Raw genomic sequence first — 26,257 nt, 5'->3', positions numbered from 1 at the left:
TGGAGTAAGACAGCTGAACTTGAGGTGAGAGGACTTTTTGTGTTTTTCATGTCAAATTGTAAATATTCAGCTCCTCAGTATTTTTCTTCTAGGCTTTTAAACGATGGGTTTATATCAAAACAAGTGTTACCCTTACAAAGTGTGAGGGGATAGCTATAGTTAAGATTTTTATTAGCTAGCTAACTAGTTGTTAGATGGTTGTTAGCCTTGATGCTAGCAAAAAATTCCAGTTGGGGTTGGTCGTCGCATTCTCTTTGGGGTTGGTTTTCACATGTAACAACCAACCCCTATGATGGCAAAATAATGCATGGTGAAATGAGTTGGAGTGTGCAGACCCTACATTTGCCATCACTGTAACTCAGACAGTGACTGCATGTAGCCTAGTTGAGTCGGCCATTATTGTTCGGCCTGTTTGTTTTGTTCTTTATGTTGTTATATAGGCTGGCCTAAAGATGTGTTTCCTGTTCATGTTCCTTGATCATTTTATGTTAAAATGCATTAAGTTATGTAGGCCTATCACTTGTCAGTGAAATTAAACTTTCAAATTTAGTTCTGCCTTCTTGCCTTTTTTAAAAGATTTTTCCCATTAAAATAGCATTGTGACAACCAACCCCATAGTGTGACAACCAACCCCATAGTGTGTGACAACCAACCCCATAGTGTGTGACAACCAACCCCATAGTGTGACAACCAACCCCATAGTGTGTGACAACCAACCCCATAGTGTGTGACAACCAACCCCATAGTGTGTGACAACCAACCCCATAGTGTGTAACAACCAACCCTATAGTGTGTGACAACCAACCCCATAGTGTGTGACAACTAACCCCATAGTGTGTAACAACCAACCCCATAGTGTGTGACAACTAACCCCATAGTGTGTAACAACCAACCCCATAGTGTGACAACCAACCCCATAGTGTGTGACAACCAACCCCATAGTGTGTGACAACCAACCCTATAGTGTGTGACAACCAACCCCATAGTGTGTGACAACCAACCCCATAGTGTGTAACAACCAACCCTATAGTGTGTGACAACCAACCCCATAGTGTGTGACAACCAACCCCATAGTGTGTGACAACCAACCCCATAGTGTGTGACAACCAACCCCATAGTGTGTGACAACCAACCCCATAGTGTGTGACAACCAACCCCATAGTGTGTAACAACCAACCCTATAGTGTGTGACAACCAACCCCATAGTGTGTAACAACCAACCCTATAGTGTGTGACAACCAACCCCATAGTGTGTGACAACCAACCCCATAGTGTGTGACAACCAACCCCATAGTGTGTGACAACCAACCCCATAGTGTGTGACAACCAACCCCATAGTGTGTAACAACCAACCCCATAGTGTGTGACAACCAACCCCATAGTGTGTGACAACCAACCCCATAGTGTGTAACAACCAACTCTATAGTGTGTGACAACCAACCCCATAGTGTGTGACAACCAACCCTATAGTGTGTGACAACCACCCCCATAGTGTGTGACAACTAACCCCATAGTGTGTGACAACCATCCCCATAGTGTATAACAACCAACCCCATAGTGTGTGACAACCAACCCCATAGTGTGTGACAACCAACCCCATAGTGTGTGACAACCATCCCCATAGTGTGTGACAACTAACCCCATAGTGTGTGACAACTAACCCCATAGTGTGTGACAACTAACCCCATAGTGTGTGACAACCAATCCTATAGTGTGTAACAACCAACCCCATAGTGTGTGACAACCAACCCATAGTGTGTGACAACTAACCCCATAGTGTGTGACAACCAATCCTATAGTGTGTGACAACCAACCCCATAGTGTGTGACAACCATCCCCATAGTGTGTAACAACCAACCCCATAGTGTGTGACAACCAACCCATAGTGTGTAACAACCAACCCCATAGTGTGTGACAACCAACCCCATAGTGTGTAACAACCAACCCCATAGTGTGTGACAACCAATCCTATATTGTGTGTGCCAACAACCCCCGCGATGGGGTTGGTTGTCACAATGTGTCAGAGTGTCTTTGATAGTTAATTGCCTTTTTGTTACAATGAGTTGGAAAATGAGAGGGATACACATTTCAAGCCAACACCCTAAGCTTCAATTTAATGTAGGAATGACTATTGAAAGATGTTTTGATGATGAGCAATCATCAAAACAGTAAAAAGTGTGACAACCAACCTCGTTCTCCCCTACTCTTGATAAAAAAAATGAAATACGGTAATGTGCATTCATTTTACACCGTTATGAATATGCAAAGGAACCAAGAAGATTTATTGTTTCACAAATACTTTTATGAAGACTACTTAATAAAATTATACATCAATCAACTCTAGTGCAAACCATTGCCAGTGTAATTGTGATACTATGTTATATGAGCAGCTGAGAGTGCAGTAAATAATGTAGTCGGTTCATACTCCTCATGCAGCATTATTGTCTGTATTATTTACCTGTTGCTGTATGGCTAGCAATGTCTTGCAGCGTGGCCGACATAGAGATGGTGGCTGAAGATGTAGTATCTTCAGTGGTCTCTGTTGTTGTCGTCGTCTCCTCCTCTTCATCTTCTTCTCCTCCTTCAGGTGCTGCCCCTCCCTCCATATCCTGTATCCTCTTCTCCAGCAGCTCTGCCTGCTTCTTTTGCTTCTTCTTCATCTTCTTCTTTTTGTTTTTTGACATTTTGGCCATCTTAGCAGAAAGAACAAGGGAAGAGAAAATACAATCTGTTATCTCCTTTGCTTTGAACTTGACTAAATGTGTCTTGGACAGTGTCCTTAAACGGGTTGATTTAGTAAAAAAAAAAAAAAACAAGCACTTACTGGTTTGGGTTGTGGGGCTGTGCTCACTGTGGGAAACAGGAAAGGATAACATTAGTGGACGGCGTATGTGGCATAAGCGTCGCCTCTCTATAATTAGTATTCTGTTTGGGTAGCTGAGTTGTGATTTAATACGAGCTGCGCTAATAGACCATCTCTGCTGCGGCACCCAACACGACAGGAGTCATACACTCTTCTGAGCATGCTGGTAATTTCCATAACCAATCCAGTGGTGACTCATACTGACACACAGCAAAAGTGCAACTCTTTTATTAGAAACCTAAACAAGCACTAAAGTCATACCCCTCAAGTTTCATACAGGATTATGATCACAAAATTGAAACGTGAAAATTCAATGGGTGGTTTGTGCCTCTTGGAAGTATAATCTAATGAATAAAGGTCAAATTAAAAACAGAAGGTGGAATCAGCTGGTGGTATCAATCCCAGTGACTATCCTTTCACATTTGTAATGTGATCCACCGACTGAGTAATATACAAGTTTAACGCTCAGAGGCAGTGAACCTGCAGACCCCTCTGTCGTCAGCAACATGCCGATCAAACCTTAAAACATGCTCGGTGGAGTGCTGAGGGAAGGAAAGGTTGTGACCTGCAGAGCCCGAGGGTGGAGCAGCACCAGTCTTCTGCCACTGTGTCGCTTCAGCAGCCATTTTCTTGATGTAGGGCTCGTTGACAGTCAGCAGAATGTTCTCTGGTTTGATGTCCGTGTGGATGATCTTACACTTGGTGTGGAGGTAGTCTAAACCCTGCAGGACCTGTAGTGCAGAAAAGTCAGAGTAACAAGAGAGGTTCAGTGGCTGTCTCCTGTGTGAGCAAAACAATGTGTTCAAAAAAGCTACCAAAAAAACTAATTATGTCTGTTTAGCTGTGAAGTACCTGTTGTATGATGCTTTTGACACACGGTAGAGGCAGGCCTTGATAATTCGACTTGATGATCCACTTGAGAAGGTGATATCCCAGCACCTCGAACACCATGCAAACATCTGATGACATATTGGGTTAAGGACTAAAAGAACATGCCATCTTGGTGACTCCAATATTTGAGTTGTTTACATTTACAGTGGGGGAGAACGGGGTTGGTTGGCACACTTGTTATATCTTGCCACCAGAGGGCGCTGTCTCTCAGATTGGGGTATGGACATTTCCAGAATTAGGATCAGAGCTCACCTACATAGTCTTCTCTGGAGTAAGACAGCTGAACTTGAGGTGAGAGGACTTTTTGTGTTTTTCATGTCAAATTGTAAATATTCAGCTCCTCAGTATTTTTCTTCTAGGCTTTTAAACGATGGGTTTATAATAAAACAAGTGTTACCCTTACAAAGTGTGAGGGGAAAGCTATAGTTTAGATTTTTATTAGCTAGCTAAGTAGTTGTTAGATGGTTGTTAGCCTTCATGCTAGCAAAAAAATCCAGTTGGGGTTGGTCGTCACATTCTCTTTGGGGTTGGTTGTCACATGTAACAACCAACCCCTATGTTGGCAAAATCATGCATGGTGAAATGAGTTGGAGTGTGCAGACCCTACATTTGCCATCACTGTAACTCAGACAGTGACTGCATGTAGCCTAGTTGAGTCGGCCATTATTGTTAGGCCTGTTTGTTTTGTTCTTTATGTTGTTATATAGGCTGGCCTAAAGATGTGTTTCCTGTTCATGTTCCTTGATCATATTATGTTAAAATACATTAAGTTATGTAGGCCTATCACTTGTCAGTGCAATTAAACTTTCAAATTTAGTTCTGCCTTCTTGCCTTTTTTGAAAGATTTTTCCGATTAAAATACCATTGTGACAACCAACCCCATAGTGTGACAACCAACCCCATAGTGTGTGACAACCAACCCCATAGTGTGACAACCAACCCCATAGTGTGTGACAACCAACCCCATAGTGTGTGACAACCATCCCCATAGTGTGTGACAACCAACCCCATAGTGTGACAACCAACCCCATAGTGTGTGACAACCAACCCCATAGTGTGTGACAACCATCCCCATAGTGTGTGACAACCAGCCCCATAGTGTGTGACAACTAACCCCATAGTGTGTGACAACCAACCCCATAGTGTGTGACAACCATCCCCATAGTGTGTGACAACCAGCCCCATAGTGTGTGACAACTAACCCCATAGTGTGTGACAACCATCCCCATAGTGTGTGACAACCAACCCCATAGTGTGTGACAACCAACCCCATAGTGTGTGACAACTAACCCCATAGTGTGACAACCATCCCTGTGATGGGGTTGGTTGTCACAATGTGTCAGAGTGTCTTTGATAGTTAATTCCCTCTTTGTTACAATGAGTTGGAAAATGAGAGGGATACACATTTCAAGCCAACACCTTAAGCTTCAATTTAATGTAGGACTGACTGTTGAAAGATGTTTTGATGATGAACAATCATCAAAACAGTAAAAAGTGTGACAACCAGCCCCGTTCTCCCCTACTTTGCCAACAATTAAAGCTCCTGTGGGGAAGTTTCTCTTGATTTTGATGCCCCCCAACTAAACAAATCAGTGCGGCTAGTGTAGTATTTTCTATTGAAAAGTCTCATCTTGCTTAATAGTCAAACACATCACTCACTGTGAGTCATCTTTGCTGTGGAAAATGTAAACAGGCAGTTTCTGCAGTGTGCTGTTAATCTCATCTGCCACCCACCCAGCAGCAGCAGCAGCAGCAGTTACAGGCATCAAAAATATTAAAACTTTATCATCAGTGCAGTGAGTGATTGTTTCATAAGCTTTTGTAGGTCACATAGAAGTATCAGCATTAATTTCAGTCTGTTTCTTTATCAGCTCAAACCCCCTCACAGGAGCTTTAAATGTTAAGTATACACAGGTACAAACATATGCATGCCTTCACATTTTCTATAATTAAAAGTGATAAAAATGCTGTCCATGTTCCATGGGACTGATTTTAATATAACTTTAATTCCCCTTAGTCAAGCACGACACTGCCTGAACCTACTTAACAAAATGATGAAATAACCTCAATTAGTCTTTTTGCACCTCACACTATTGCTCACACCTTTTTAAGACTTAAACTTAAGTGACCTTGGATAGTTCAGCTGTCATAAAAACAGTGCTTCCAATCCAACAATGAAGCTCACAGTGTTAACTTGATTAACCTGAGGAAGTGTGGGCGTGTTGCCTGAACATGCAGCAGCTGAGTGCATGGCGTGGGAGAGAGAGAGAAAGTGTGGTGCATCAGGGACTGCGACACTTAAAGACGTGCCAAATCCAACAGCGAAGCAAAACGTCAGAAGAACATCTGTGAACCACTTGTACCAGCGCCGGGTGTGAATCTGAAGGTGTAATAGAATCACTGGTGACTTTGGATTAAAGCCTCACTGGTATATTACATCTTGCTAATGTTGTTTTCATTCAGACTCAATAACTCTGCTAGATTTGTTGCAGATGAGTGTTCTTCTTCTTTAATAGAAATGCAGACAAATGTGGCCTTCAAGCAAAATAACAAGCATGATCTTGACGAATGTCTTGCCGGCAGTGGCATAGTCCAACCCTGTGACATTCAACACTAGAGTAGCTATTTGAGCTGAGATGAATGTAATCAGTGTGTCAAAGCCGTCACAATGAGACAGCAACAGCAGAGACGAGAAAATGGAAAGAAGCCCAACATGTCAGTTGTTGTTGTTGCTGCTGTTTTTCCCTCCTGCACAGAGCAAGCAATAGAAAACATGGAACAATGTTAACTTTTACTTGCCACTGCTGAAAAACAGTCAGGGTGCATCATATCAAGAAGAATCAATGCTCTATATCAGGGGTGTCAAACTCATTTTCACTGAGGGCCACATCAGCATTATGGTTGCTCTCAAAGGGCCAGTTGTAAGCAGTGTTAATTATGGCGGCTATTTTAGATTTAGTCTTATGCCTGTTTAAGTCAAATTTTAGTCTTTTCAGCCCTTTATGATCAGTCTAGCTTTAGTCGACGGAAACTCAAAACATTTCACTCCTTTAACACTTTTGCTTCTGTAATATCTTAAGTTAAATAATTCAGCCTGTCCCTACAAAAAATTAAAAAGAAAACATTCTTGCTGTGACCACTGTGACTGTGTTTTGATTCTCTTGACTCACAGAAAAATGCCATGAAAGGCCTGTATTGCACATTTACGACGGTCCTTGAATGCACCTCGCAGCGACAGAGCAGAGGCACTGGACAGACAGTCAGTTCACGGCACTCTGAAATGCATCTGCATCTTTCAACAAGGAGTTGATCCAAACTTACTGAATGTGTCTGATGTTTCACCAAACTGGATTAAATCAAGCTGTAGACGGGAGCTTTTTACGGTGAGAGCGGCAACAACGTCAAACATCACATAGTAAACAGACGTCCCCCCGGTTGTGTCTTTGTCACTAACGCACACCGGGGGGTAAAAACCCTCAATGAAGATGAGACAGATGCATGGAGGTGAGGAGAGCTGGTTCATGAAGCACACCTGCTGCAGGTAGAGACCAAGCTAACACTGAGCCCCTCAGATAATAACTCAGCCTGTCACAGGAAGTCATCACGCCATCTTTAAAGATTAGACGCACAGTGAATCTGTCTGTAAACTGCCATCTGAATCAACTTTTGTCTTCCTGGACATTTTGGGGTCCTTTCCATGCACTTCTACAGACTCAACCTGTAGTCACTCACTGTAGTAAATACCGCTGTGGATTACGCTGCACTCTCCTGGTGGGATGCCGTCATTTCGCAGGTAACATAAGCGAAATGCATTGTGGGAGATGTAGTTTATGTTCAATGTGAGCTTTAGATTTTTTTTTTTTTTTTAAAGAAACAGTCACAAGCCTTAAACTCTCACGGGTCACATAAAATGACGTGGCGGGCCAGATTTGCTTGTGCTGGTAATGAGGTGAAAGATAAAAAAGATGACATCGACCTGTCCTTCCACCCACTGTTATGAGGAATGTAAGATCTATCTACAACAGTGGTGTCCAAACTTTTTTCAAAGAGGGGCCAGAGGCTCCTACTGAGACTTAGGAATCATAAAAGTTATATATGAAATGTCTATTCAATAACAATTATTTACATTTTTTGTTCTCAATAAATCAGTAACTAGGTAGTCCTCAGTTCTCCACAAGCCATGTAAAGATTAGCAAACTTTATCTTCTTCTGGAAGAAAAGGGTTGGGCAATGTGGGAAAAATATTGTCTCATTATTTTCTATGGCAGGATCACGATCTGGATTTCATCACACTTCTATTTCATGTTGTTTTTAAGACTTTTCTGACCAGCAGACAACATTTTAAGAACTAAATAATTATTTTCCTGCATTCTGAACATTTTTTATGCACTAAATTTTGCCATTTCATAATTTTGATTATGTTTTGTGTCTTCTGAACTTTTAGTGTTCATCAAGAACATTTTCACATCATGATAAAAACATGAATTTGACAACGTGTCAGCTTTAAGAGTTCTTGTGTTTCCTCCTAATCATATTCTTGCAGAATTCCCAGAGCTTTGGCTTTAGACAAGTAGTCCACATGAAGCTTTTTGAGACGTTTCTGGATTGACTTTAGTTTTGTTTGTGCGCTTGAAAGAAACTGCAAATGAACAGATGATTCAGAAGGTGATTAATTTCTGTGCTATAAATAACACAATTTAAGATGGAAGCTTGGGGCCATAAATAAATGGACCTTGGGCCACGATTGGCCCCCGGGCCGTACTTTGGACATGCCTGATCTACAATAAGGTGGACGAGTTAACCCAGCACCAGAGGGAATACTGGCAGAGTAGCATCATGCTAACAGAGCTAACACCGGACACGAACGCCACATTGGAAGGATTTCACCTGCTGTGGGCGGACAGGATACAGGAGAGCAAGACTGGACTAACTGGTGAAGAAGGCCAGCTCAGTCCTGGACCCTGTGGAGGTGGTGGCTGACAGGAGAATTATGGCCAAGCTGTTGTCTCTGATGGACATTTTTTTTATATATATATTCTTGTTAAATTCTTATACTGTACACCTTCTTGTTTGCTGCTGTAACTCCATGAATTTCCCCGTTGTGGGATGAATAAAGGAGTATCTTATCTTATCTATTACCACATAAACACTCAAATGTGAAAGGTCCCCATCCCTAAACCTTGGTAAAAATAAAAGAATGCTTTGTCTTAGTTTCTGAATAAAGGATACGAGTGCCATTCATGCCAGAAACTTTGAAGTCATCAAGGAGCTGCACCACTTTCTCTCTGTTTGGGTCACTGGGATCTGTGTTTCTAACCTGGAAAACAAACACACACAAACCAAAAAAACAAAGGTTGTGAAAGAAGCAAGCGTTGCATTATGCTGGAGTGTGAATGGAAGTGGAAAAAGTATGTCACGATTTACAGAATGGTGCCTTACAGATTTCAGCAGCTTGATCTCATCTAGTGCGGTTTCTGTGTAATGTTCAGCACTTTTCACAACCTTCATGGCCACGAAGCGCTTCTCTCTGAAAAAAGAAACAGCAGAATATCTGTGAATAAACTCCACAGAGTGAAGAGAATTTGTCTTTACAACATGATCTTTAAAAGCTCTTACAACATCGTCAAACCTTCTGGGACATATATACACCTAGCTTAAGAATGCATGCACACTGAACTGTGTGCATGCCGACACCCTGACACTTTATTAGACCCTTCTTTTAGGGAGGGATTATAGTCTTAAGAGGCACACTTCACTGCCACGCAATAGCAGCTATGGCTTTATAAAAACGGTGAATCTACTCACAGACTAAAGCTCACTCAGGAAAGAAGTCAACTTACTGTATGTCCCAGGCCAGCCACACAGTGGAGAAGTGCCCCCAGCCCAGCTTACGTATCACATGGTATCTCCCGCTAAACAGATCGCCAATCTTCACATGGTGATATCCACCTGAGGAAAGGAAGATACAGACTTATTCATTCTATTCTACTGAAAAGTGTCTGATTTCTGAAGAGCCAGCAGAGCGAGAGGCATCCTACCCCTGCAGTAGTCGTTGGGGTCCTCCTGCTCGTCGTCATCAGAGCCCAGGATCTCCTCGTCTTGCTCAGGGAGTGGAGAGTCTGCCTGGCCCGGCTGGGAGCCTCCTCCACGACCATGAGGCTCTGACCTGAGTGAGGAAGACAAACAGAGAGAGGGGGGGTGGTGGTGGTGAGGAGAGGTAGCAGCAAATAAATGAAGCAGAAAAGACAGGAAGGGAGTACAAAGCAGGGAGACTGAGCCAGTGTGGTGTCTTTCAGAGTTCTCCCCACTGTCAGATTGAGGACTCCATGACGGTCGTATTATTCTATAAACTCATGAGTAATATGGATTATGATAAACTGTGACTTTACCAAGAGTTCAAGTGGGCAAAGATAAAGACAACCATAATCACAGTGTTAGCACAAAGGGGCAGAGGAGAAGTGCTGAAAATATGGGAGTGAGCATTTGATTGGGGGGAAAAAACAGATGCATTTATGGCTGCAGAGCGTGACCCTGTTCTCAAATTGAAATGAGAGATCAGGAAGATTACACCCTGACAGAAGATAAATCACTATCATTCACTTTTACATGACTATTAACTTGTCAAAACTAAAAGCCATTTCAGTGGAAGGATCAATGTTTTGTGGAAAGGGAAGCACTGCGGGTGTATGCAAATGCACACTAAAAAAGCCCAGCACAGAGACATCAGTCGCCTGTGAAGGGCACAGACACACTGCAGCACAAAAGTGGATCAGACCAGATGAGTGTCCTGGTTAAAAGAGCTGCAGCAGAGCAGGGACTTTTTTTTTTTTTTTTTCCAACTCAGTCAGGGGTTTTCACTTCACAAGAGAATCCAAAGTCATTTTAGTGGTTACATTAAGCAGCTTTCTATGAAGATGGTTCAGATCTTTGCTGCCACCTTGAGTTTGTTGTGGTGGATCCAACCATTTCTGTTTTACAGCAGCAAACAAGTAGGGGAGAACGGGGTTGGTTGTCACACGGGTTGGTTGGCACACTTGTTATATCTCGCCACCAGAGGGCGCTGTCTCTCAGATTGGGGGTATGGACATTTCCAGAATTAGGATCAGAGCTCACCTACATAGGGTGCTTCTCAAAGCTCTAAACTGCAGTCTCCTCGCTCCTCGCTCCTCGGCCGAACCGGAAGTACTTACTGACGCGCCATTTTAACTTGCGTCCCAAAGCTCTAAACGCTGCTGGAGGAGAGAGGAGCGAGGAGCGAGGAGCGAGGAGACTGATCCGAGGAGGGATAATCGAGGAAACATGAGAGCAGACTTTGCGGAAGTCTTTTCTCTGACAGACACGCCCCCTTATCGGATATCACTCACCGATTGGACGCTGCAGCGGCTCGCACTTAACCGAAACTTAACATCAGCTGAGTTTAATAACAGAGAAAAGACGGACCTTATAACAGTCACTAAGGGTGCCCTGAAACAGATCATAAACACATGTCGGTTTCTAAACAGTCTGTATGTGATGAGCTGAGATTAAAAAGTGTTTGATGTGAGTTTTAAAAACAAAATACTAATCGCAAAATCATAAATTCAACATTACAGAGGATGGATGTTATATCTGACTGTTTTTGTCAGATTCACTGTCTAATGAAATAGAGTAATAGAGTCTAACATCATTGATAGAATATATATCAATGATCAGTTATTCCTCCTGTTAGTTTCCCCATTTGTTCTCATTTTCTTCATGAAGTGAAGTCTGACAGTAAAGTTTGTCTGTTAGTAAAAACACTTCTTATATTTCCTGTCAGGTTAATAAAGTTTCATACGAGGCTGATCATTAATGAGCACGGGGTTTGAAAAGAGTTGCATGGTTTCTATTTTCCCTTAAAGTAATAAATAATTTAATAATGAGGCATTTTACCGGTGAATCGATCCGCGATGCTTTAGGACAGAATAAACAGAGAACTGATTCTCTTCATGTGCAAGTGTGTGTTAAACATGTAAACACAGAGACAGAGCTCTGTTACTGTTATATATTAATCAGAGTTATTACAGTGAACATGTGTGCAGACACAAACAGCTGTTAAAGCCGTCATCACAAACCGACGTCGCTTCACGTGACGCCCCGGAGGAGAGGACGTCTCATTTATCTAAATACAAATCTCCTCTCTCCTCTCTCCTCTGGTTTCATTTCCTCGCATCTCTGGTGGGCGGGACTAAGACGCGAGGAAGAGACGCGAGGATGGACGTTTAGAGCTTTGAGATGCACCCATAGTCTTCTCTGGAGTAAGACAGCTGAACTTGAGGTGAGAGGACTTTTTGTGTTTTTCATGTCAAATTGTAAATATTCAGCTCCTCAGTATTTTTCTTCTAGGCTTTTAAACGATGGGTTTATAACAAAACAAGTGTTACCCTTACAAAGTGTGAGGGGAAAGCTATAGTTTAGATTTTTATTAGCTAGCTAAGTAGTTGTTAGATGGTTGTTAGCTTTGATGCTAGCAAAAAATTCCAGTTGGGGTTGGTCGTCACATTCTCTTTGGGGTTGGTTGTCACATGTAACAACCAACCCCTATGTTGGCAAAATCCTGCATGGTGAAATGAGTTGGAGTGTGCAGACCCTACATTTACCATCACTGTAACTCAGACAGTGACTGCATGTAGCCTATTTGAGTCGGCCATTATTGTTAGGCCTGTTTGTTTTGTTCTTTATGTTGTTATATAGGCTGGCCTAAAGATGTGTTTCCTGTTCATGTTCCTTGATCAGTTTATGTTAAATGCATTAAGTTATGTAGGCCTATCACTTGTCAGTGCAATTAAACTTTCAAATTTAGTTCTGCCTTCTTGACTTCTTAAAAAGATTTTTCCCATTGAAATATCATTGTGACAACCAACCCCATAGTGTGTGACAACCATCCCCATAGTGTGACAACCAACCCCATAGTGTGTGACAACCAACCCCATAGTGTGACAACCAACCCCATAGTGTGTGACAACCATCCCCATAGTGTGTGACAACCAACCCCATAGTGTGTGACAACCAACCCCATAGTGTGACAACCAACCCCATAGTGTGTGACAACCAACCCCATAGTGTGTGACAACCAACCCCATAGTGTGTGACAACCAACCCCATAGTGTGTGACAACCAACCCCATAATGTGTGACAACCAACCCCATAGTGTGTGACAACCAACCCCATAGTGTGAGACAACCAACCCCATAGTGTGTGACAACCAACCCCATAGTGTGTGACAACCAACAAAACAGTAAAAAGAGTGACAACCAACCCTGTTCTCCCCTACTGGTATATTTTCAAAACTATTCCATTGGTTTGGGTCAAAATAACTAGGGTTGCAAATGGGTGGAACATTTCTGGTAAATTTCCATGGGAAGTTAAGCTGGGGAATTTTGGAAATATTACAAATTGGAAACTTTCCATGACAATTAATGGGAATTGAGGGTAGTTTAATGTAAAGGTATCATGTCCAAGAATATTTGTTTTCCGAAATCCGAAATTCTTATCATAGGCCCAAAATCCCTCACTCCCACCTGCCCGGACTTCTCACTCACTATTGATAAATCCACTGTTTCAGCATCCACCCACATCCGTAACCTTGGTATCATTTTTGATCAGTCACTCAACTTTCAACAACACATTAACAATATTTCAAAAAACGCTTTCTTCCACCTCAAAAACATCGCCCGTCTCCGCCCCTCCCTTTCCTTCACTGCAGCTGAAACTCTCATCCACGCCTTCATCACCTCAAGACTTGATTATTGCAATAGCATCCTCTACGGTACACCCAACACCCTCCTCAACAAATTACAATACATACAAAACTCAGCTGCACGCCTCCTCACTCACTCCCACTCCAGAGACCACATCACCCCAGTCCTCCAGAACCTCCATTGGCTTCCCATCCCCTCAAGAATACAGTACAAGATCCTCCTCATCACCTACAAAGCCCTCCACAATCTAGCTCCCTCCTACCTCACCGACCTTCTGCAGCCATATAATCCCTCCACCAACGCCAACCTCCTCACTCCTCTCACCAAACCCAAGCACCGAACCTGGGGGGACAGGGCCTTCTCTGTCGCTGCCCCCACCCTCTGGAACTCTCTCCCCCAACACCTCAGATTCTCTCCCTCACTCACCAAATTCAAAATCCGGACTCAAAACACACCTTTTTACAAAGGCTTTTAAACTAGAATTGATTGATTTTTTTCTTGTTTTGTTTTATTTTGCTGCTTTGCTCTTCTTTGCTTTTTTTTTGCACTGTTTTCCTTTGCTTTTCTATTATCATTTTATTATTCTAGTATCATTTTATCTTATTTTCCTGTAAAGCGCTTGGAGAATCTTTTAAAGCGCTTTTATAAATAAAATGTATTATTATATTATTATTATTATAAGCAGACATCCATCCAAAATAATACAATTAAAATAGATCTATTTGTAAGAAGAAATTTATGAAGTGTTAAATATTTTATTGAACAATTAATTCTTTCATTGAAGAACAAAAACATGAATGTTGAATTAAATATTACTTATCCCCCCAATGCACAGTGCATGTAGGGGGTGTGGTCTCAATAGCCCTGCAATAAGCAGTGTGCTATGTGCATGTGATTGAGGAATAGCATAGATATTCAACTGTACTTGCAATCTGGTTGGTTTAGTCAGGATTATGCTGAAATATATTTTCCCCAACTTTATTTAAGTTCCCTATTAAGAGTCAACCTTCAATTTAATACATTCCTGGTTTATTCCCATGGAAAGTCCCTGAATTTTGCAACCCTCGTTATTATGCATTAAAAACTTGCTCCTATGTAAGTACATCCAATTTAGAAAGACTTAAGGAAATTTGGATTCAATTAAACAATGTAAGATTTATTTCTCTTCAGACCCACCTACTACGCCATAAACATTAGCACTAAACCAAGCAGTATTAAACAACCAGGCTCCTTCAACCAAGATCTAATATCATTAAACATTCATTGTATTGTGGAATAACTGTTAGTGATTTAACAGTGCTTAAATGTTCATGCTGTGTTGTGTGAATCGAAACGTGTTGGAATGAATTATTAAAACCAGTCCTGCAGTTGTTCAGAAAGGAAAGCTTGTTGGAAAAGCAACAGAGACCATGTTTGTTTCCATGAATAGATTCACACACAAGATTCAAGTTAGAAAGCAAACAAGCAAAACAAGAGGCCCCCGCAGATGGTGATGGTGCAGCGTGTCAACTACAACCAGTCCTCCATAATGAAGCATCCAGCTGAACACATTTCTAACAGGTAACATTACATACTCTGAGGCAGTAACTACAGCATAGTTCGCATAGAGGATATCATCTTCACACATCAACATCTCCTTGTCTCTTTGGTGTGGGTCATTGAGTGGATAATCTTGGGTTTGTTATGGTACACAGACTGTACTCTTGGCTCTGTCCATGGTGCTGAATGAACAGACTGCACTATATCTTTGAATGCACCCAAACCACTGAGTAACTCACATTTTTATACCCACATTCAAAAATATGTATACTCTTCTGCCAATCATCAACAGCTACAGACACTTTGAAGTGTTTATTGTATGTCAGTTAGTCAAGTTAAGAATACAATGCAGACATTTTGCAAGATATGGAAAAAAATCTTGGTGTGACTTTGTGCATGAATCCTGTCTCTCTGCTCCTGGGTTATCCGTGTCAAGATGCTACTGTTGGTACCTGCTCTGGCAGGCTGTATAATATTCTTACATATGCTGCCAGGAGGAATATATTCTTGTCATGGATAAGTGAAAAACCACCATCTAAGGCTAACTGGCCCAAGATAATCTTGGAGTGTTTTCCTGTTGAGTACTTAACTTGTTTGGTTCACTCCAAAAAAGGACAATTCATGCAAATATGGACCCCGTATCTCCGCTTCTCAAACTCTACTGTGGCTTCCACTCTTTAAAGTATTATGCTTGACTAACTCTGGACGCTGCCCTCATTTGGAAAGGAAAAAAAAAAAAAAAAAACCAACCCCAATACTAATAATCTACCTGTGTGTTTGCTTTTGTTTTGTTTTCATATCTGTATATATGGATATATATGTGTATGTATATATGGATGTGTGTATATATATATATATATATATATATATTAGGGGTGCAACAATACATGTATCTATATCGAACCGTTCGATACAGTGGTCACGGTTTGGTCCGCCCTATGAACCGAACGATACGCAATTTTATATTTATTTGATCAACTTCTGACGAGGCGCTCTGTGCTGAAAGTTCAGAGGATCTGCGCTCGACTCCTCCGGGCTGCATTGTCGAGCGCAGGTCCACTGAACTGCGCGCTCCTCCCACATTCATTCAGTCCAAGCTGGTCACGTTTCTTTTAACTGTGCTTCATCTGGAAATCTATATTTCACCACACGACGGTCTGCTGGGTTCATATGTTCACGTATCTGTGTGTGAGCGCCCGCCCGCACGAGAGGGAAGCACAAGTGATCCGCTTTGGTTGCAGAGCAGAGTTGTTCCATGGTCCTCTAGTGATGCTAGTCTGGATGATGTGTTTTTAAAGTGCGTTTATGCATTACTTGTGGTCTTATACTGCATGCTCTGTAGACTTCAGCCTGATACCGGACAGTGTTTTCCTGCCGTTACATCGGGGGCGCACCCGTCGGGTCCCGCCCCCCCTTGGAAGTCAAAGCAGAAGTGATTTAAGGTTCCCTCTCTCATAGATCAGGTCTATACCTTGTTCTTTTATGTAACAGACTAAATATCCTTATGTTAATTATCTGATTTACATGACGAGATGTCATTTCTGTCTCTACATGGTCGCGCGTTCACAATTCTCCTCTGCTCTCTATCGCGCACGGCAGATGCGCACGCAGACAGACAGACAGACAGACAGACAGACAGACAGATAGACACACATACACACACACACACACACACACACACACACACACACACACACAACGCCCCCCCCATGCACAGCAGAACATGTGTAAGGTATAGCTGCCCCTGATACATTTAATTTAATTTAAAAACAGCTTTTGAGCTGAAACAAATGTTGGAAATTTCAATAAACTACAAGTAAAAAAAAAAGTCATGGAAATTTCTCTTTCTGTATCGAACCGTGACAAAAACGTATCGAACCGAACCGAACCGTGGATTTTGAGTATCGTTGCACCCCTAATATATATATATATATATATATGTTGTATATATGTATATATGTTTTATTTTCTTTACTATTTATGATGGATGTGCAGACCAATGTTGTGCAAGTTTTTTTTACTGTTATTTGTGAAAAAAATGAAACAAACCCAATAAATATATTTTGCAAAAAAAGAATACAATGCAAAAGAGAGACTCAACTTGAACAACTTCGTCATCAACAAAGTTGACAGTTTAAGATCTGGCATGCACTTAGATGATGTCAACTTATCTTGCAAAACCGTTGAAGCTGGGGTTGGCAGTCTCGGAAAACTAGCATGAATTTGAATGTAGCATTTCCTCAGGACTCCGTCTAACCCCTCCCCTCCTCCCTCAGAGCTCCTCCAAAACGACGCCCGTGACCACATCACCCCCGTCCTCCAACATCTTCATTGGCTCCCCGTCCCCTACCGCATACAGTTTAAAATCCTCCTCCTCACCCACAAAGCCCTCCACCACCAGGCCCCTTCCTACCTCACTGACCTCCTCCACCATCACACTCCTTCCTGTAACCTGCGCTCCTCACACGCCAACCTCCTGTCCCCACCTCACAGAACCAAGCACCGAACCTGGGGGGACAGAGCCTTCTCAGTAGCCGCCCCCCACCCTCTGGAATTCACTCCCCTCCCATCTACAAAACTGCTCTGACCCTTCAGCTTTCAAATCTCTTTTAAAAACTCACCTTTTTAAGTTAGCTTTTCATTTGTGATTGTACTGTTGTGTTGTTTTGTTTGATCTGTGTTATTTGTTTTTTGCTTATTTTGCTTGTATTGATTTTAAAGGTGACATATCATGCAAAATTGACTTTTTAATGGTTCTTTACCTGAAATATGTTTCCCTGGCATGTCTACAAACCCCCCGAGAATGAAAAAAATCCCTTCTGCCCCTGTTTTGATTTCTCCACCTTTCTGTAAATGTGTGCTGAAACGAGCCGTTTCAGACTTCCGTGTTTTTGTTACGTAACAACAATATCCGGTCTGTCACAGAGTCAGAGCTCGGAGCTTGTTCAGCCCATAGACTGTATAAAATAATACTGAATCCCTCCTCCTATTTTCATTACCTGCACAAATGTGTGCTAACAAGGAGCTTAGGAGGGAGGCATGCTAGTTGTAGGCTGTCTTAATAAACACAAAGGTCGGTTTTACTCCCCACGTCTGCAGATTTGAAGATCTAGTGGATGATTTTTATTTGTCATGGATAAGTGCTAGCGCTAATTAGCATAGCCACATAGCTACATGTTCATAGCTGTAGCTGTAGCTGTGTACCAAGACACACGTCGACATACTGACAAATAAAACAACAAGAAACACTAAATCTGTGACCAATCCTTCAGAAAGGTCCTGCTGCCTTTCTGGCAGAGGTCGGTTTTACTCCCCACGTCTGCAGATTTGAAGATCTAGTGGATGATTTTTATTTATCATGGATAAGTGCTAGCGCTAGTTAGCATAGCCACATAGCTACATGTTCGTAGCTGTGTACCAAGACACACGTCTACATACTGATAAATAAAACAACAAGAAACACTAAATCTATGACCAATCCTTCAGAAAGGTCCTGCTACAGGCGCCTCTCCGTCAGGATCAGATTCTGGATCAGATTCAGAGGGTTGAAGTAACGTGATCTCTGAGCAGCCGTGTATATTCAGCCAACATGTAAACATTAGATCAACGTGCTGGAGAGCCGAGGCACATCCACTTCCTGAGGGGGCGTGGTCAGAGGGAAAACGGAGTGTTCTGATGAGGAATGAAGAAGAGGACTTTTCAGGAATGCCAAAATCTGATTTCAAAGTGTTTTTTTGAGCATAAACTTTAAAGACATGTTTTGGGGACCTCTTAGACCAATATATATTGATGAAAAAAGCGTGATATGTCACCTTTAAGAGCAAACAGCTTCCAGCATCACACTGCTCTCTGCATACAGAGCATGGACAGATGTTACCCTCACAATTAAAACTCTTTCTTTACTTTATTCATCAAATAAACACACATGGGACTTGCATATCAAATCTGTCACTGTTTTCAGGTCCATTCAGAGATCACAACTTTCCCAACACATTTGCACGTGTGCGCTGCAGCTTACCGAGTCGAACGGTTAATCCTGGATGGTGCTGAGGAGGATTTGGAGCTAATTAAAGCAAGTCGCACACTGTATGATCCCCTCAGCTATGAGATGGCAGCAGACTTTGTCATATTCTGTGGCATCTTAAATAAATCAGTTTAAATAGCATACAGTAAATCCTTCTTCATTTCTAATTTCTACTGTGAGGTATCAGTCTGCTTGCTGTGATTGAGGATGCTCTGATGTGATCTGCTGGAAAAATGTCGCAGTCACTTGGATTATCATGACTGAATAATCAGTTCATTGGCTTAACTCTGAGCAGAAGGACCACTTTGGAGGCATCTTAGCAAATCATGCTTACAAAGCTGTGTCATGCTCAGCCGCCTGCAAAACTCAACTGTTTGTTAGCACTCCTCAAGGGGGAAGACGGCCGATAATGATGTTGATGTCAGAAACCAAAGACCGAATCTAAGTGTGTGATGCAGACGCCAAAAATCAACATTAGAGAGTAAGGAAATATTAAAAGCAGCCTCTTGAACAAAACTAAACTTCTGTTTGCTGCACTAAAAACTGTTCCTGTGATGATCCAAAAACCACACAGGACTATTAGCCTGCAGATGTGCCTGACTGAGAAAACTGGTGACAAAGAGTGGGTTTTTTTTAAATCATCATTATTCATTCTGTGATAATGCTTCCACAAAGTCCCCCATCTGCTGTGTGATTTTTCTCTCAAGTAGTCAAGAAGAAAGGTGTTGCTGGAACTTGCTCACAGTTTCAGTATTTTTTTTGGAATGTTTTAACCCATACAGTGTTTGTGTCTCTGAGTAATAATGTAGATTTCTCAATCCTGTTTCATTTACTGCTGTGTTACAGTTATATTAAGGCAAATGTGCTGCTCCAGCCTCTCTGGCTTTGACTGTGGCTGCGGCTCAGGTAACTTTGGCAAGGACTTGCAGGAGCCTTGTCGGCCCACACGCTGCATATCAAATGAAAAATGACAACGTTTGTTTACTTGTACGTGAACAACCTCCTGTGTGTCTCTCCACTCATCTCTTACTCCTTCTGCTTCATGTTATCGCCCATTTACTCAAATGTTTCTGAAAAAGCTCAAGATTTGGAAGAACTATGACTCTAAACAACCATGGATATAAAGTGGACTAAAGCAGTGTAGTGTTCACATTTTGTAAACAAACTGTAGAAGGGTTCACCATCCCATGGTGAACAGAAGATGGTGTAACTGAATCTAAAAAGTATGATATTCTTTCCATTAGGGGTGCAACGGATCAAAAAAACTCACGGTTCAGATCGTATCATGGTTTTGAGTGATAGAAGACAAATCTAACTTTGTCCTCCATTTATTTTGTAAAACACTTGTAAACTTTTGCCCAGTAAAGGTGACATATCATGCAAAATCGACTTTTTAATGGTTCTCTACCTGAAATATGTGTCCCTGTCTACAAACCCCCTGAAAATGAAAAGAATCCATTCTGCCCCTGTTCTGATTTCTCCACCTTTCTGTAAATGTGTGCTGAAACCAGCCGTTTCAGTTTTCAGTGTTTTTCATACGTCACAACGCCATCCGGTCTGTAACAGGAAGTCAGAGCTCGGAGCTTGTTCAGCCCATAGACTGTATAAAATACAACTCAACCCCTCCTCTGTTTTTCATTCCCTGCACACATGTGTGCTAACAAGGAGCTTAGGAGGGAGGCATGCTAGTTGTAGGCTGTCTTAATAAACACGAAGGTCGCTTTTACTCCCCACGTCTGCAGATTTGAAGATCTAGTGGATGATTTTTAGTTTTCATGGAAAAGTGCTAGCGCTAGTTAGCATAGCCACATAGCTACATGTTAGTAGCTGTGTACCAAGACACACGTCGACATGCTGACAAATAAAACAACAAGAAACACTAAATCTGTGACCAATGGTTCAGAAAGGTCCTGCTGCAGGCGCCTCTCTCCGTCAGGATCAGATTCTGGATCAGATTCAGAGGGTTGAAGTAACGCGGGTCTGTGAGCAGCCAACATGTAAACATTAGATCAACGTGCTGGAGAGCCGAGGCCACATCCACTTCCTGAGGGGGCGTGGTCAGAGAGAAAACAGCTTGTTCTGAGCAGGGCTGAAGAAGAAGGTTTTTCAGGCTTGCCAAAATCTGATTTCAAAGTGTTTTTATGAGCAATAAACTTTAAAGACATGTTTTGGGGACCTCTTAGACCAATATATATTGATGAAAAAAGCGTAATATGTCACCTTTAAATAAAAACAACACTCAACTCAAAATGTACTGCATGTGCAAAAAGCACAATCTGCAATCTGTGGGCCCAGTCCTGCCTCATTCACTGCAGTTCATGGCATGGCAAGTGAAGGAGAGGAGGAACTTCAAAAGTTTCACTCCATTCTTCTTTCACTCACTGATTTTCACCGTCCACTTTTTCTTTGAGCTGCAAACTTGGAACACAGCGTTTTCGTGCATTCTAGGGTCCTACAGCTGGCAAAGTGCCAATATGTGAACTGCTCCATAAACCAAAGTGAAAGTTGAAAATCTGCACTCGCAGCATTGGACTCTAAGTGACCCAGTAACAGCCTGTCTGCGTATCGTTGACATGGAGACAAGTCCCGGTAAACATGTGGTGACCAGGGGAGCTGCTCGCTTGGCTGGAAGTGAAGCTTTCAGCAGAGTGTCTGCCCCCTGGTGGCTGGCTGCAGTATAGGTCAAAAAATCTGTCAGTCAAACTTTAAAAAATAAATACACATGGTACGAATGTTTTTCACATCCGTATGCTGTGGTGATATGTAGTTAGTATTTGACTGTTTTGTGTCCAAGGCCTCTTTTCCCTGAAAAGTTTCTTTTTCGTTAGTTATTAGAGTTTAAAAAACGGGGTTTTACTTCCTGGTTTCCTTTGATTCACAGCCGCCGTAGAGGGAAACTTCAAAAGGACACACAGCGGCTTGTGACGCTACGCTGTAGGGCGGAGCTTGTTGAAGTGGCTTCACAGGCTCTGGCTGCACAATGATTATTTGGCTTCAGAACCGTACAACAGGAAGAGGCGGAGCAATGCTGTCCAATTTTATTTACAGTCTATGGCGGTGACCCGACCAAAACACAGAGTGAAGGAATAACAGTTCTGGGGCCACAAATAGGCAACCGGATGCGTCTCGCCGGTCGCCTATTGAGGGCCTCTGGTCTAGTTGGGTGCGTGACAGAATTTCATAACGTAGGTCAAGCACATTCAGCATTCACTGTATTTCACAGGGAAACCAAAATGCTCCCATACATGTGACTTAAAAGATGCAGGAAGGTTTCCAAGTTCCTCTGCTCCTTCACTTGGCATGACTACCGCTGCGCTTGACGAGTGAGTGTGGATTGAACATATCGAACCGTGGAGAGGCATCCGTACAGATCACGGATCAACGGTGATCCGTTGCACCACTAGTGTCTCTCCACTCATCTCTTATTCCTTCTGCTTCATGTTATCGCCTATTTACTCAAGTGTTTCTGAAAAGCTCAACACACAAGATTTGGAAGAACTATGACTCCAAACAACCATGGGCAAAAAGTGGACTAAAGCAGTGTAGTGTTCATTCATCCCATGGTAAACAGAAAGTGGTGTCACTGAATCTAAAAAGTATGACATTCTTTCCATTGATGGATTTTTTTTTTTTGGGGGGGGGTTGTCTTTATTGGATAGGACAGCTGAAGTCAAACAGAGAAATGGGGGGTAAATGGAGCAAGAGATGTTGGGAGTTGAACTAGCAACTGCTTCAACAAGGACTCTAGCCTCTGCATGTGGGTTCAGCTCAGCTAAACCGCCCCCCATTGATTGAATATTTTAGCTGCTTTCTGTTTCTCACCTAAACTCCCACAATGAGTATCTTCAGCACTGACACACTGTTTACACTGTATATTTAACACATGGCTAATGTGAGAAAAACACACATATAAAGTATCAGGCAAGAAAACTGACACAAAGACCCTTGATCCCCCCAACGGGGGTCAGGTCTAAATATAGCTGATGAAGTGAAGACTATTTTCAGTAAGTAGGGGGCCGAATCAGAGTTGTGGGGACAATATGATGAGGTTAAATGTCATGATGTCAACAAGGAGAGAAAAAATGCAGCATACAGAAATATTTTTCAAACATGTGAGACTATTGAAATGCATTACTTGAACACAATAAGAGATTTGCCACATAAATAACAGCAAAGACTGTGCATGCAAGATATTGTTCTTCTGCACAACAGTTGGAAAGACAGTTTATTTCCCTCTAAAAACCAGAAGGCATGAACTCAAGCTGGACACAAGGACTCCTGCAACCCTCAAAAACACCTGGACCTGTCTGAATATGCCCTCTAACTGCCCACACTCACGCATGCACATCTCCAGCTCTTACCTGCAAGAAGCACGGATGCCCATGAGACGTGATGAAGGAGGAAGAAGACAGGAGAGTGTGTGCAGATGTTAAAAATCGACTCACTCCATCGGAGAAGGAAAAAGAGCGATCAGACAACCAAAAGAGAGGTAGAGCAAAAAGTAGAGAGGATGAGAGCGATCGCTTCTAATAAGTGGAAAAGCAGTGATTATGTGGGGAAGGGGTTAGGAAACAGGAAAGAAGGGTTCAGAAGAGGAAGGAGGCTAGAAAGGAGCAGTGAGCCTGGAAGACAAGTGCAGAAATGAGAGGAAGTAGAGAAGGAAGAAGAGAAATGAAGGTCTGTTGCAGGCTGAGACCTGGAGCGCACAGCTCTCGCACTCTCTCTCTCTCACTCTCTCATTCCCTCTCTCTCTCTCTCTCTCTCTCTCTGACCGAGAACTCTCCTTGGCTGTCGTCAGCCTCTGGCTCCACCCCCTTCACTGACAGCTGGGAGATGATTGGGTGATGCGGCCGAGCACTGCATTGCAGGTGAGGGACGACATCAGCTCCCCCCTCCTTCTCTCCTCTGTCTAACCAAAACAACACCATTTCTCTCTCTCCTCTCCTCTGTCCATCAACATCAGCCTCATCTGGCACGTCTGCCATTCAGACAGCGTTTTACTCAGGCTGGTAACACATAATGGCCCGGCCCCTGCAGGGTCTGCATTTACAGATGCTAGATTTACAATGTCGGGCTTTTCTTCTTACCATTCTTAATAACAAACCATTGGATTCAAATCAGCATGGAGCCCAATTTACAGCAATTATTTATTGACACAATTAAATTTAAATTATTTTGTTCTTTCAGTAAATAATCCCTCAATTTCCACTAAAAATGTAATGATCAACACTGGCCAATCTTGGCAGATTCAAATTCCCAATCTGTCCCAATGAGTCCAACAACTTGTCTTGGTTATGGGCTGATACCAAGCCCAGGGTTCCCACTCTTTTCCAGAGATTATTTTCCAGGACATTTTCAGTGATGACCAAGCTGGTATGACAGTCTAAATTGAGTTCCTAATTTAGTTCCTAAATAGTCTAATATGTTCCTCTCAGTGGAAGTCTACATTGAAAGACGTGCAGTCTATGGCTATCCATGAAATCATCTCTTACATGCTTAACAATGATGGCAAATTAATTATAGAACAATGCAACCACAGATGTACAGCACTTCACTTTATTAGTGCAACCAAGTAACAATAAGATAAGAGATTCCTTTTATGGCCAACTCTCATCTCAGCTTTCTCTTTACTCAAAAAATATATAATTAGCTAAGAAAAAAACAAAAGAGCCAGCAAAGGACTCTGGAAGCTGCCTTACTGAAATAAATGAATAATAATAATAATTAGAGCCGCAAGCGGCGATGAACGGGCCCTCGCACACCTGCAGCCGCTGCCTACGCGAGCCGCCGCCACATGTAAACCGCCGCCTGATGTTTGCCACCACACGATGCGAAAGCAAGATCTGAGAGTATATACTGCCTTAGGTGGGGCAAATGTTCCAAGTTTTTGGCAGATTGCAAAGAAAACCTCCAGACTTCAGAGTCTGCCACGCCCACAATTTTAGTCTGAACAGAATTCCTTTAATAATTTAATCGTCAATATGTCTGCTATAGAATGTTCCTTGTTTGAACTGAGTCGGAGAAAAACCCTAGGAGGAGCTCTCAAAAGTATGCACCCTTATTTGGGCGTCATTCTTCACATTCAAAGCTGTATGTGCGTTTGATGCCCCGCCTCAACGCATGCCACGCCCACAATTTTTGTCTGATCAAAATTTGTTCTGATCATTTTTTCTCGTCAAGGTGTCTACTATAGGTTGCCCTTGGTTTGGACTGAATCAGAGAAAAGCACTAGAAGTTAATAGCGAAAGTATGCACCCTTATTTTGACGCCATTATTCATGTTCAAAGCTAGGTGGCGCTCTTCCTGTTGAGTTTGGGATATGGGTGCAAGAGGCTTTTTTGTGTGTCCTGATGCCATGAATAGGCGTAAAATTTTTCAAGCATGTAGCTCGAAATAACCCCTATGGGGAGGGGTTTTTGAAAACTGTAGGGGGTGTTAGTGAGCACATTTTTTAGACTTTTTTTGCGAAACCCAATAAATGCCGCAATTTTTCCCAGGACTGACGAGTGTGTTGGATGAGGTGAAATTACGTGCATTTTAAAGTCACAAAATCCCATTTTCCGACGTGTTTTTTTTTTACCCTCCGCCCCAAAGTCTGACACGCCCACAACTTTTTTCTGAACGGAATGCCTTTAATTTGTATTAATCGTCAATGGGTTTACTATAGAATGTGCCTCGTTTGGACTGAATCGGAGAAAAACCCTAGGAGAAATTAGCAAAAGTATGCACCCTTGCACGGACCCATTTTGGCCCCTTTTTTCATTTTCAAAGCTAGGTGGCGTTCTTCCTGTTGAGTTTCGGATATGGGTGCAAGAGGCTTTTTTGTGCGTCCTGATGCCATGAATATGCGTAGAACTTTTCATGCATGTAGCTCAAAGAAACTCTATGCGTAGCATGTTTTTTTTTTACCTCTAGGGGGCGCTACTGAGAATTTTTTTGCGAGACCTATAATAACTTGCAATTTTCACCAGACCCGATGAGTGTGCAAAAATATCCGCGCTTTCATTCACGTTCAGGGGTCCAAAAATGCGTTTTAAGTGGCGGAAGAAAGAACAATCCTTAGGGTTACAATAGGGCCTTCCCCACCAGTGGTGTTCGGGCCCTAATAATCAGAGGATCAGTGCATTAATTGACCTGAATAGAACTGAATGACAAAAACGGCCACAAATGTTGAATAGGGATGTGTTTTTTTTAACGTTGTCAGGTTGCACGCAGTCATGT

At 42.3% G+C, this 26,257-nt stretch overlaps 1 protein-coding gene across 1 annotated transcript in view; it reads right to left on the bottom strand.

Annotated features, from left to right (window-relative positions):
* The window catches only part of srpk1b (SRSF protein kinase 1b), a 48,885-nt gene that overhangs the window by 10,009 nt on the left and 12,619 nt on the right, over positions 1 to 26,257 (bottom strand). The window contains exons 3-10 of the mRNA XM_034682751.1: positions 9,793 to 9,920; positions 9,595 to 9,703; positions 9,194 to 9,281; positions 8,984 to 9,071; positions 3,716 to 3,822; positions 3,429 to 3,594; positions 2,825 to 2,850; positions 2,459 to 2,693 (exon numbers count right to left, since the gene is read on the bottom strand). Coding sequence (XP_034538642.1) covers positions 2,459 to 2,693; positions 2,825 to 2,850; positions 3,429 to 3,594; positions 3,716 to 3,822; positions 8,984 to 9,071; positions 9,194 to 9,281; positions 9,595 to 9,703; positions 9,793 to 9,920 — 947 coding nt within the window. The remainder of the gene's footprint in view (positions 1 to 2,458; positions 2,694 to 2,824; positions 2,851 to 3,428; positions 3,595 to 3,715; positions 3,823 to 8,983; positions 9,072 to 9,193; positions 9,282 to 9,594; positions 9,704 to 9,792; positions 9,921 to 26,257) is intronic.

This window comes from Notolabrus celidotus, chromosome 1 (genome assembly GCF_009762535.1).
Source record: "Notolabrus celidotus isolate fNotCel1 chromosome 1, fNotCel1.pri, whole genome shotgun sequence".
Taxonomy (NCBI): domain Eukaryota; kingdom Metazoa; phylum Chordata; class Actinopteri; order Labriformes; family Labridae; genus Notolabrus; species Notolabrus celidotus.
This window is presented reverse-complemented; position numbering and strand designations above follow the sequence as displayed.